Here is a 13278-nt window from a genome sequence, read left to right as displayed (position 1 = left end):
GCCAGGCAGTCATTACTCAGAAGACTACTTGTTTATTATCATATATATTACATATATATAAACATATATATATATATATATATATATATATATATATATAACATATTGAAATGTTTATTATTACAATCACATACAGGACTTGACTGGCTTCCCTTTCAGTAATATTAATCAATGTTTTGTTCACAGCATATAACAGAAGGGATTCTTGTATTGAAGGTACTCTACCTAAGCATGCACAGAAACAACACTAAACTGATAATACTGAGTAAACAATTGGAAAAAAATGTGTTAAATGTTCAGCAAATGTTCATTAAATAGCACAACAATTACTGTTTCAGCTTATGATAAGAAATACAAATATGGGAAAATGTTCAACAATTTTCTACTTTCTATTTAAATGTATTTTTGAAGGGTTTAATCCCAAAATGCACTACAGACCACTTTCAAGACTGTTTAAATGACATACTTGGTTGGTAATAAGCTTTACACATACAAGAAATATCAGTGCTATATTAAAGTCAATGCCACTTTCATTAAAGAAATAACAATGTGTTTTCCATCATACCTCAGCTGTTACTGTTTTAAAAAACTTACATCCAAATTGTTGCAAATGAAGGTAACACTTTATTTTGAGTGGTCCTTTTAGATGAAACAAACACTCAACAGATGCTCAGCAGCATTTCAAAAACATACGAGGGTTAGGATTAGGTTCTGGGTCGAGGTTAAGGTTAGGGTTAGAATTAAGGCCAGGGTTAGGGTTAGTTTTGGGTAAGGTTGGATAAAGTTAGGTTATGCCTAATGGAAGTAACACATTAACAATACATCTACTTAATGTAAGTAATGTATCAATTGTAGATCTTCAAGATATTTACTTTAGCATATTCAGATGCTTCACTACTGCTGCTTCACTGATTTTGATGTGTTACTGACAATCTGTTAAGAGTTAATCATCTACAGGACCACACCAAATAAAGTGTTACCCAAATGAATAAACAGCATTTTGAAATAAAGTTCTTCATGTATAAATATGCATTTTAATAGTATGCTTAAAATGTCAGGCATTAAAATGTTTAGAGTGTTAATTTTCTTATAAATAACAAAAATAGCAGTTACATTCAGTAATGTCTTCTCATACATGTTGCATGTTAAAAGCTGCACAATCCCATCCGAGTACATACAATAGTACAATAAAGCATTTGTGTCTTAATCTGTTTGACAGTACTACCTAGACAGCTGCCTTGCTTTGCTGTAAAATTATTACATTCAATACTCAGTGACTATAGATCTATAGTTACATCACAAAACGACTCATTTCACATTACAACTACACACCACTAACTGCAGCAAGAAGTGAACAGGTACATGGACTGAGAAGGCATGCCTCCTCTACTTATATATATATGTACACACACCTTTTCTTTTAAACTACTGAAATCAGCATGATTAGAGGAGAACACTAAGCTTTGTAGCTCCACAAAACAACCATGCTTAATCACAAGAGACAGAGAGAACCTGCCATTTTCTCAGGTAAAAATAAAGCCACATCATAGAACATATTATGTATACATCTTACACAACTGTAACACTATCTTGGTCATAGAAAAATCATCATTTTCTGATAATAGACACATATTTACAGTTATACACAGAATTCAAAATGTTAATAAAATAATGGTGTTGGCAACACTTTATTCGAAGACTACCTACATAGAGACTTCATAACACACAACCATGAGCATTGAATAATGTATTTATACAGCAATATTTGAGAATTTAACAGGCCTTACGCTAAAGTGACAAACATTTGTTCCATTTATAACACCATTATGAAGCATCATTTCCAAGTAATGGAACTTATAAGGCAGATGCCTAGTTAAGAACACATATATTAGGCCTATAGATTTTTCTGTAAGTGTAATAACTCACAGTACATTACTTTTGATGTTTAAAGAGAAATTCCACTTTTTCAACATATGCATAATTCAGTGGTCTCATTTCTAGAGACACTTACTGACTGAGATTTCGATAGCACTTTACAGATCAGTAAAAAATGGGTAATAATGTGGTAATGTTATGTTAACAAGTTGTACTAACCTAAAAAATGTGCTAATTCTGTAGTTGTTACTAAATAATAAATTAGTAATTATAGTGGTAACAAATCAGTAATAAAAGGGTAAAATAATAGTAACAAGTTGTTTATTAGTATGTATTATAACATTTATAACACTTACTGTAAATACTTACTAAACAATAAATTTGAACATTTACATGGGTAAGGTGTCCAGATTTCACAGCATAAGAGCTTAATCAACATATAACCCCAATTCTTTTAAATCCTTACAGAGTTTTTTAACGTTAGGCTTATTATCCAAAAAACTCCGCTGACATTATGTATTATTAGTTGTGAAAAATACTAATTCACTTGTTTCTACTTTCTTACTTCTTACAACAGGTGCAATTTAATGTACAGACACAGTTACAGGCTGTAATTACAGTGAAACTAAATGTTATTAGAGCTGTAAAATGCAAACTTACTTCTTTCCCTATTGTATCTTAGTTACTACATCTCATGTCAGGTGAAAACATCTTCAAAATGTATATATACTTTTATATGGATGACTATATGCAGACAAGTATTATTACTCAACAATAGATGTGGTAAATATACTGGGATTATACAGAATCTGGGCTGAAAAATACATCACATATTTCTTTTGTGTTACCTGTTAACAAAATACTGTTACTCTATTATAAAGCACAGATCAGGCAAAAGGCTCTGAAATTAGTTCAGTGAAAATTAGCATGTAGTTTTTAGGTCAGTACAACTTGTTGCTATTATTTTACCTTTTTAACTTTATATTTGATAACAACTAGAAATGTATTATTTTATTACTGATTTGTTTTGACAACATGTATTGTACAATAACTAACTTGCAATAACTAACTTTTAACATAATAACTAATTTCTAATAAACAACAATTTGGTAACAACTAGAAAATTACAGCATATTCATAACCATTTCATGTAATAATTTTTTTCAAGGAGGCTTTTAGAGGCATTAAACTCATCAGACATCTGGTTCCTATTACCACCACTATGAACAATTCTGACTCTCTAATTTTCTCTAGAATAGAGCCTTTTACATCAAAGCACTCTGCATGACTTTGTTTATATTATAATTAGTTATTTATGTAGAATCTGTGGAATTCCTCTTCAAGTATTTTTATACGCAATAATTTTATGCTTTGATACTCAGGAAGAAACATAGACAGTGGACTTTTACTTTTACTTCAGTAACATTTCAGCAAGGGCAGTTATACTTCTATTCAAGTACAGAAGTTTTGTACAGGAATGTATGTGTTATGAAGCCTGTATGAAGTGTTACAAAATGTCCCAAAGCTGCAACGTCGGGTTGTTACAAGTGCCTTCAGAAAGTGCTAAGTGCACTGCAAAAATACCATAAAACTGAACTCATTTTATAGAAAGAGGACCAGCAGTATGGGGTGCTAGATAGTAGTAAGCAGAATATTACAGTTTTATCATTGTTTAACACACAAAACTGACCTGTTTACGTAGTGATTCCCGAATGGAACACGCAAGACTTCTTGTGCTGTCCAGTCCTCAGTTCACCCAAGATGTTTTTACATGCATCAATCCAATCATCCAATGATGCATCTATTTAGCCACCCTGTCAGACTCTTAAAAATGCTTTTAAATCTCTGATGTTATATGATCTTTAAATGTATCTCACTGCCTATTTGATATTTTTGCAGCTAAATAAAAGAATGTGAGGTTAATACAGAGCACATTAATTAATTTCTAGAAACTGTCAGAACAGAAGTTATTTACATATATTAGTCTTAAAAAATACAAACTGTTTAAGAGAAAAATGAAAGGTTGAAAATGATCGTGTAAAAATAAATTCTGTTTTTGAAGGTAGGCCTTGCGTCCTTGTGCTTAGTTTCTACATTCAGCTTCAGTTCTTTTCATTTTCTGTTGTTTTTAATATATACTCTGAGTTGCATTTTGATGTGTAAACAGTGCTCCACAAATGAACTGTATTAATCAGCCCCTTAAGATCTTAAGACTTATTATCCATTAACTATATTATTGGGTAACATCTATGCAGGTTATGTAGTTATGAGAGAAAGAAAGTGAGGGTTGACATACAGGGAAGAAAAATCAAAAAGAGATCTCCTTAATATCGCTGTAGTTTCTCTTAGACAACAGTAACATCAGATACAAAGACATTGGAGACTTTTGTTTAAGTCTCCTGCTGCTCAGATGTTTCTCCTGAGAAAAAGAAAAAGACCTCAGCATCTCATGCGTCTCCTCTTGAGTTTCAGTAGAGATCTCAATAAAGTCACACATTGTACTCTAATTTACAGAGATAATAACACTCATATAACATGTTTATCTGCGACTAAAGAGAAGAATCTCAATAAGAACTATTTCTCATCCAAGACCAAGAACCTGCTCAGTTTTGAAGCTATGAATAACTATACTAATTTTTAACTGGGCCAAAAGTGTCTCATGCCTCCTTTTTATCTGATGCTATTTCTCCTATGGAGCTTCAGGAGTGTGTGTTCGGTGTTTAAGGTGTCAGCTAATTGAATTTTTTCTTAAAGTAATAATCTATTTGTTATTCAGTATTTACTTGAGAAGACAAAGAAGCTGCGCAAGTTGTAGCAGCAGATGATCTCCTTAAAGGTCTTTCTCATCTCCTGGCTCCTCAGTGCGTAGATCAGTGGATCAATCACTGAGTTGCACATGATCAGGATCAGGTACATGTTGAAGTGGGACATGAAGCAGATGCAGTACAGATTCCTTGGGCAGGAGATCATAAGGATAAGGTGAAGGAAGAACGGTGCCCAGCACACAATGAATATCCCCAGAAGGATGGTGAGGGTAATGGCCCCCTTCATGCTGGCCCACTGCTGGATGGAGGCGTTGTAACCCGGCAGCACTGCCATGCGCCTGACATGGGAACGTGCCAGTAAGAACATATGGCTGTAGAGGGAGGCCATCAGCAGCAGCATGCCGAAGAACATGGCCACCAAACATACCACCACAGGCGTGGTGTCCGAGTAGATAATGAAGATGATCCCACAGCCAGTGCAGAAGCTCCAGATGCAACCAATGATCAGCGCTGCTCGCCTCACAGTCATTATGTTATGGTAGCGGAGCGCATAAAAAATAGTTACATAGCGGTCAACTGCAATGGCCAGGAGGCTGCACATAGATGCCACCACAGAAATACAGATCATAGAATCGAATACATTGTCCATCTGACGGATGAAGTGATCTTCCACCACTAACCTTCTGTTGGCCAGGAGGTGGATCACTATAGTCTCCCATGCATTGGAGACACTCACCAACATGTCTGCCACAGCCAGGCTGCAGATGAAGAAGTACATGGGTGAGTGAAGGTTCTTGTTTTTTACGATGGCGAGGATAACAAGGATGTTCTCCAGCAAGCTCACCAGGCCCAATGTGAGGAAAACCTCTGGGGCGATGTGGACCTGCTCACATGTTCCTGAAGCGCTTGGTTTGGCCTTGCTTGACTCCTCACTGAGGTTAATGAATGCAAGAGAGGAGTTTATGAGTGATGGAGGCCACACTGAGGCATTCATCTTTTGTCTGAGATCCTCCCAATGTTGAATAGAGAAGTCTTAAGATGAAGAGCTCTCGGTTAGACTCTTCATATCCTTGTACATCTACGGTGAAGAATAAAGAAAAAAATGCACTCAGAAAGAAGACATGAGGAATCGATCAAAACACCTACAGCATCATCAGAAAGAAAATAGAAAATAGAGACAAAACCTGAAAACACCTGAAAAAAAAATAATAATACAATCAATGCAAGAATACAGCAACTGAGTCACATCATCCTAAAGTGTTCAGTCTTTATTTCTTTTTATCCCTCAGACTTGCAGTAAAAGACAGCAATTCTCTGTGGCTGTCTCTTACATTAGATGACACTGGCTCAGCCGATTAAATGGTTTTCTTTAGGATATCTTTCCAAAACATTGGGGGTTTTATATACTATTTATTGGGTTATATTGAGATTATCCTACTGTATTTAACACCTTCTTGCATAAATTTTACACTTGACAGGACTTCAGTAATTCCAAACATGGCTACTAACTTTCTTCAAAATCATTTATTGCAGTTATTGCAGTTTAATACAGCCACAAATGCTGTAGTATACTAAATATACTTTATATTTACGTATAAAATATAAAATAGGCTTTAAATGGTAGACATGATATGAGACATGACAAATTCCGTATACTTTATTATTAAAGCTAAACAATTATAGTAGAGGCACACTCAGGTGAAAGGGAAAAAGCTTTTTATAAAATCTCAGACTGTATCTGCCTTCAGTGTCTCAATATTGCAATAGAGAAAGCACAGACATAATAGCGGAGGTCATGGGAGTCGTGCAAATAGAGATTTGTGGGCTTTTCTGAGGCTCTTAGATGTCTGTTGAGGCGAGACAGACAAAGTGGAGGAAAAGAGATCATATACGGCCTTTTCACAATCTCACAGTTTTACTATAAAACACAGCATCTGTTATTAATGACAAAGCCGAGGAAATATTATTATAATTCTTACAACATAACAGTTTTTTCATCATTCAGTCTTTCAGAACTGCACATTTATTTGATTTTGCTTGTCCATGACTGTCCAGCTTTACACAGGAATGTAGTCTCTTACCGGTTCTTCTTGCACATTGTTCACAAGAACCTGCTAGTGCTGTTTTAACCAATTCAAGAATAGGATACATGACCACATACAGGGCAATTTTTTTGCTGTGATATAAGCAGTCCATGAGTATGTTTTTAGTATTACTATTATGTATTTTTTACACATTGTCTTGGTCATTTTTCATGTTATTGGCAGACAAGGCAAAAAGCATCATGACTTACAAAAAACAGGAACATGGACATTTTAAAGTTAATGAAATCTAATAGATTCTTTAAAAACATTAGAATACATTAGAATTTCACTCTAATAAAATAATATGTGTTTGGGTCCCCAAGTAAATGTCACAGTGTCATGACTCTAAATGTTCACAAACAGCCTTAGCCATACATATGTCCTACAGTCATATGCAAATCTTTGAGTGCCTCAAATGACGTTATGTTGGCTTTCTAAGTGAAAATAAGTGAATACATCCATTCACTTAAATACGGCCTTTGTCTGCAACTCTACTAGACTAGTTCTATTTTATTTGCTGAATTTAACATATTGGAAATAAAACATAAACTATAAAATGTGCCATCATTTTTTTCACAGGCCACATTTAATGTTTTTTTCCTCTCAATATGTGAAATTCAGGAACTAAACAGTAATTATGCCTTAAAATGTGCAAAGTGTGTTCCCTGTAGAGGATGTGTTAACTTATATATTACACTTAGAAAATCAACCAGTGCCTAAACTTTTGCATATGACTATATATGGTTAATAGGTTATTTGTATTTACCTTTGATGTAAATTACTTACATGTATATATGACCATTAATATACACCTTCACGATACATGGCTATTTGTTATATTTGAATCTCATTTAAATGACAGTAACATTGCATCTCTACATGTCTGAACCTAAGCCAGTACATTTTATTTTGTGATTGGACAAATACAAATTTTATTTCAATTCTATACATATTAAAGTTTCATATATGAAATTTTCATGTATGCACTTTTTTATATAGCATATCTAGAGAACCCATAAATTATCATATTTTTTTTTCTTGGCTATTGTTGTAAAGGTAGCAAAGTCTATAACATCATGACAGAACCTGGAATAGCAGACCTTTTTCACAAGCAGTGTCTGAATGTGATTTTGCAGCTTTCAGTGTTCTTTTCAATGTAGCTGCTCAGACCCAACATGTTTTCTGGATTACTTTGTCCTTATTGAGCTATTTAGAAGAAAATTAACCATCCTAGGGGAAAAAAACTCTTAACAAGACCATTATACTGTCAGGCATCCAGTGTATAGTAGGCAAGATGTTTAATTTTTCACTTCTTTCCATAACAAATATAACATGCACACGCACACACACACACACACACACACACACACACACACACACAAAACACACACACAACACAGTGTGAATTTTAACACGTCTCTTCCAAAAGTGCACACTGTGATTGCAATGTGCAGAGCATTCTGCTGTACTCTGTTTGCTTTGTGATTTCCTGTGTGATAGCACATTCATCCTTTAAAATGGCCTTTAAAGTGGTCCCAGAGAAAACTGTGAAAAGCTACACAGGTGGGCTAAAGACTCATGGGTGTTGTGTCTTCATTTTATCTGTGCTAAAACAGGAATATTGTAAAGGAGGCTTGCACACATTTGTTCATTGTTTTTTAACTTGCTGTCAAATGGACTGCAAGCTCATTATTGTACAATACATTTGCATGAAATGCATATTAAAATGAGTTTCCCCCCTTGGGGCATGAGTCATATTTTCCAATCACATAATGTCATTCTTATTAACTGAAAGAGTTGGTGCAGAATTACATTTTAAATTCCATGTGTAGCATCTGACTAGTCAATACAAGAGATGTTCTTGGTAGGACAATAAGGATTTCAAAGTGCTTGGAGATGGCAATTTTGTGAAAGGGTTTCATTGATTATTACACCACGAGTCTTGGTGTCTTTGCACTCTCCTTTGCAAGCCTCTGAGAGAAAACAGCACAAGTGAAGACACAGGTGGCATTGAGTCAGTGGTTCTGATCTTAAATGACTTTAATTCCAGGGTTAGAGGTTCACCCTTCATTTTCTCTTTTTAAGCTTTTAGAGAAGCCCTTCATTACATCCTATGTGGCCCTTCAATAAATAAAGCCTCCAATATCAACCCAGGCCTCCTCCAGGCAGCTTCAATGCAAACCCCACAGGACTCAGACAGTGACTGTGGTCTGGTCTGCTACTCTTATATAAAAATTCCACAGAGAGACAAAACGATAGAACACACATCAAACACTTCTCTGGAGTGATGGAGCTCCATCCAATGCATTTGTGATGAGTTGGAGTGGAGTTTGTGATCCAGAACTAATCATCCAATATCAGTGCCTGAGTTCACTAATGCTCTTATGCATTGCTGAATGCAATGAAATATCCTCACAGCAATGTTACAACATCTAGCGTATCAGCATTAGGCGCTTTTTGGGGGATCCCACCAGGTCAGAATCATCAGTTCACACCACTGTGCCATCAAAACAGCACACCAAAAGCAGTACACTGACATCCTGGCCTGAGCCTTCGAAAACCCACAAAAACTCTTCAGTGAACCTGTCCTTTAACAATGAACTTATCCTTTGACCTATATCAAATTTCCTCGGTCAGATTTAAACCTATTAAAACTTATAGTCAAAAATTTCAACCATAAAAATAATTTCAAAAGTTACAGTATGTTAGCAATATTAACTGGGCATTCCAACAATTTTTTCAAAATTTCTTCATAATTCAATCATTAAAATTATTCATTCAGAGCAATTTGACACAAAATGATCTATTCAAGAAAAACTTTGTGAGTCAGAATTGTTCACAGTGGTTGTGATTGAAATTAGACATCCAAAAGTTTAATGTCTAAAAAAGCTACATCACAGAAAGCTATTAAAGGAAATGGGTATGAATACAATGCCTGAAGCCTGAGACATTTTACTAAAGTTTTTAATTAGGTTTTGGCATAAAATGCATTGTTTGGAATGCACGCATGGTGGAGAGGTATATACAGGGTGTAGTTAGAAAAAATAGTCAGGTTTATCACTCTATTCCCTTAATAAACTTTATAATTATTGTTATTATTATTATTTTATCTAGGGTCAGACTTTAAAAGAATGGTGTGGTGACAAATGTATGCTTTGTGAATGTGTATGTAGTGAAATAATGAGATGAAAATGACTCAAAGATTTAATTATAAAGACATTTTAAAAAAATGTGGAATTCAACTTTAAGTTTAAATTAAAATTCAACTTAACCACTCTGGAACAATAACGATGTGAAACATTGCAGCAGAACTGGCAGCTCTTAAGTTTAAAACAGTTAGAACTGTTTTAACATTTGAACTGAAGTTTTCAAACAAATTAAATAGTTTTTACAAACAGAATGAAATTTCAAATCAGAATCAAATTTCTTGAGAGGTTATATCATTTGACACAAAAACCTCAAGTCAAACTTTCAGCTCTTTATGAAATCTCATGGTTTTCATGTTGCACTGCAACAGTACGGCTTTCTGCATGTTGACTTTCAAAGTAAATGACTTTGCTGACAAAAATGTCAAATGCTAATAAGTTACTTTACCACGTTTGTTCCTTTTAAAGATTGCTTATCGCTGTTGTTGGAAGAAAACCTTGTATCTCCAAAATGATAACTTTACAGGAGAATAAAAAAACATACTTTATTTTTAATGTAAGTCAATGGAACCAGACCACCACCTAAAATACACCATCTACATTTATGACTGTTAAAGTGTGTTCAACATTTTAGAATAAAAGAGAAGACATTAAAACTATGGAATAACATGTTGCAATATGCAGAGCCTAAAAGAGTATAAAACAAATTCAATTCTCTTTTTCTTTTCTTTAATTGTTGTTTACTTGAATTTGTTTTTTTTTATAATTTTGTACATGAGTCAACTTCACTATTTGAATTAAGAGAGATGATTGGTAACACTTTCTATGAATGTCACCTTTGTAAGCATCTATAAACACATTTATAACACGTTATAATGTATTCATAAGGCATTATAAACATGGTTATAAATATTTATAAAAAAGAATTACACTGAATTACACTTTATAGCCATGTTTATTATACATTATGAATTGTTAATATAATGCATTATAAATAGTGTTAATAACATGTTATAATGTAAGTGCATAAGAAGTAAGTCCGCGAATGGAGAACGTAAAGTAAAGACAAATACCAAGCTAACGCTGGTGTACGTTACCTTTCCCACATTGGGTAAAGCACTGATGGCAGCACTAGTTTAAACTCTGACATTTGAAGCCTGTAATGAGCTTTATTATGTATGTTTTACTGTTTCAGTAAATTCTTCAGTAAATACTTCAACTTGAAGCCTCACTGTTAACACTGGAGGTGGCTTTAGTACAGTACGCTTCACTTTACTGCTCTTATAATTTGTTATGATCAGTACTTATAATGTATTAATTTAACAATTCATAATGCATAATAAACATGGCTATAATGTATAATGCATTTTTATAAATATTTATAGCTATGTTTATAATGTCTTATGAATGCATTATAACACGTTATGAATGTGTTTATAGATGCTTACAAAGGTGACATTCATAGAAAGTGTTACCAGATGATTAGATTCACCCAAACAGAACACAGTGTGAGAAATAAACTGATGTACAGTAATATAACCCATAAAGGTTCAGTCCCAGGACATCTAAAGCCATAAATTAGGTATTGATTCAGTGTACAGGAACTGACTCACACTTGCTGCTGCTAGATCAATATAAATTGTAGCAAATATCGGCAACATTTTGTTCTCTCATTTAAATCTCCTTTCTATTCACGGCACACAGTCGATTATGGTACACTTCGCATTTGCAGAAAAAACAATCAGCAGCGTTTGTCTCTTCCTCTGAAATCAGTCCCCTTGCAGTTAAGAAAAATGTTACCCAACAGGTGTGCGCTCTCATTTTCTCATCTTCTCTCATACATATGCAACCGGTCTTTAGATGCCAAGCAACAAGTGCTGCCTATCGGTCCCCACTGTCGTTTCAGAAGTGCCTGCTGGACAGGGACTGCAGTGGGCAACATTTAAATGATCAACACTAAGAGAAATGTTAGGAAAAAAGAATTCTCACCTCACAGATGTTTGATTCAACTTCTTCAAGTATACACAGATAGCATCTTCATCAATCTACGTGCAGCAATAGAAGTGTAGGAACCCTGAGAGTAGTCTGTCTGAAGACTGGACATTCCTTGGCGTGCTCTAATATAGCTGCACAAGGAGCTCCTCCTCCTCCTCCACCTCCTCCTAATCCTTCTCATCTTCCTTCTCCTCCTTACTCTCAGATCTGATGATCTTTCCTCCAACAGTCACATCTAAACGTACATTCATAAATATGACATCTTTCCCAATTCATCAGTATTCCCTGTCAGATTAAGCATTACATTTACACAAATATTACAGACCTGATATGAAACGTTGGAGCTAATCATAGAACAAAAGTGCAGCCCTTTACTTAGATTCACTTTGGCTATGAAGGAACATTTATGCTTTTAGAGTGGCTGACAGCGTGAAATGTGATGTATTTTTTTCTATATAATTATCATCTCAGATAAAACATTTTGTTATTATTACTCATACAGACAGGTGACAAATGAAAGGACAAGGAAATAAATGTGTAGAGAAACATAACATGCATGCTACCATTAAGCAATTAACATCCTACCATTCTTTGAGGCATGTACACAACTACAGAGCAGACCCAGTTCACCTAGAATTTGGATTAAGATGGCAAGAGAAAAGAGATCTAAGTGACTTTGAAAGGGTGGGTAGTAGTATTATTGTGGTACAGATGACAGGAGCACAAAGACTACTCAACTGGCCAGTTCAGTTCAGTTCAGAAAGTAGGAACAGTGAATGAAATGGCATCTGCATTTAGATCTGTAGGAAAGACATCAATAAATAGAGTTGGAAATCCTTCACTGTCTGTAAGGCCTGTGTATTACTATGATGTGCAAAGAATAACAGAAGAGCAACTGTTCCTCAGGTGACTGAGAATATCAATGCAGGACATGATCAGACTGTTTCAGTAAGAATAGTCCATCCATGACTACATAGAGAATAATATTAAAGTAGATTTCCACCCTCATTACAAAGAAATAATGTATGCCTGAGAGTTCAGTGACACAAAACCATAGACATTGGTCGACAAAGAGGTAGAAAAATGGTCAGATGAGTCACATCCTTCACCACATTCTCCACAAGTGGGCAAGTGCATGTGTGGCATACAACAAAAGAATGTTGGCTCAATGGTTGAGCCTTACAGTGAGGTGGTCCAGTGGCTCTGTTTTGCTGTGGGGGGCATTTTGCCAGCATAGTTGGGGTCTATTTGTTCTCCTAGATGGAAGGATCACTGTGAATCAAAACACAGTTGTTTTGACTGATCACCCTTTTCCTAAGATGAAACACTGCTGCACTAATTCTTGACTGATATGATGGACAGCACTATCCACCACCACCATCAAAACACCAACTAAAGGAGAGAGAATGGGGT

The 13278-nt window shown here is 34.9% G+C and overlaps 1 protein-coding gene across 1 annotated transcript; it reads right to left on the bottom strand.

Moving 5' to 3' along the window:
* Positions 1 to 4647: 4647 nt before the first annotated feature.
* mc5rb (melanocortin 5b receptor) lies at positions 4648 to 5643 on the bottom strand. The gene has a single exon (XM_036578877.1). It carries the CDS (start codon positions 5632 to 5634, stop codon positions 4648 to 4650), a length of 987 nt encoding a protein of 328 aa, XP_036434770.1. The 5' UTR covers positions 5635 to 5643.
* Positions 5644 to 13278: the final 7635 nt, after the last annotated feature.

Source organism: Colossoma macropomum, unplaced genomic scaffold, assembly GCF_904425465.1.
Source record: "Colossoma macropomum unplaced genomic scaffold, Colossoma_macropomum, whole genome shotgun sequence".
Classification (NCBI taxonomy): Eukaryota; Metazoa; Chordata; class Actinopteri; order Characiformes; family Serrasalmidae; genus Colossoma; species Colossoma macropomum.
This window is presented reverse-complemented; position numbering and strand designations above follow the sequence as displayed.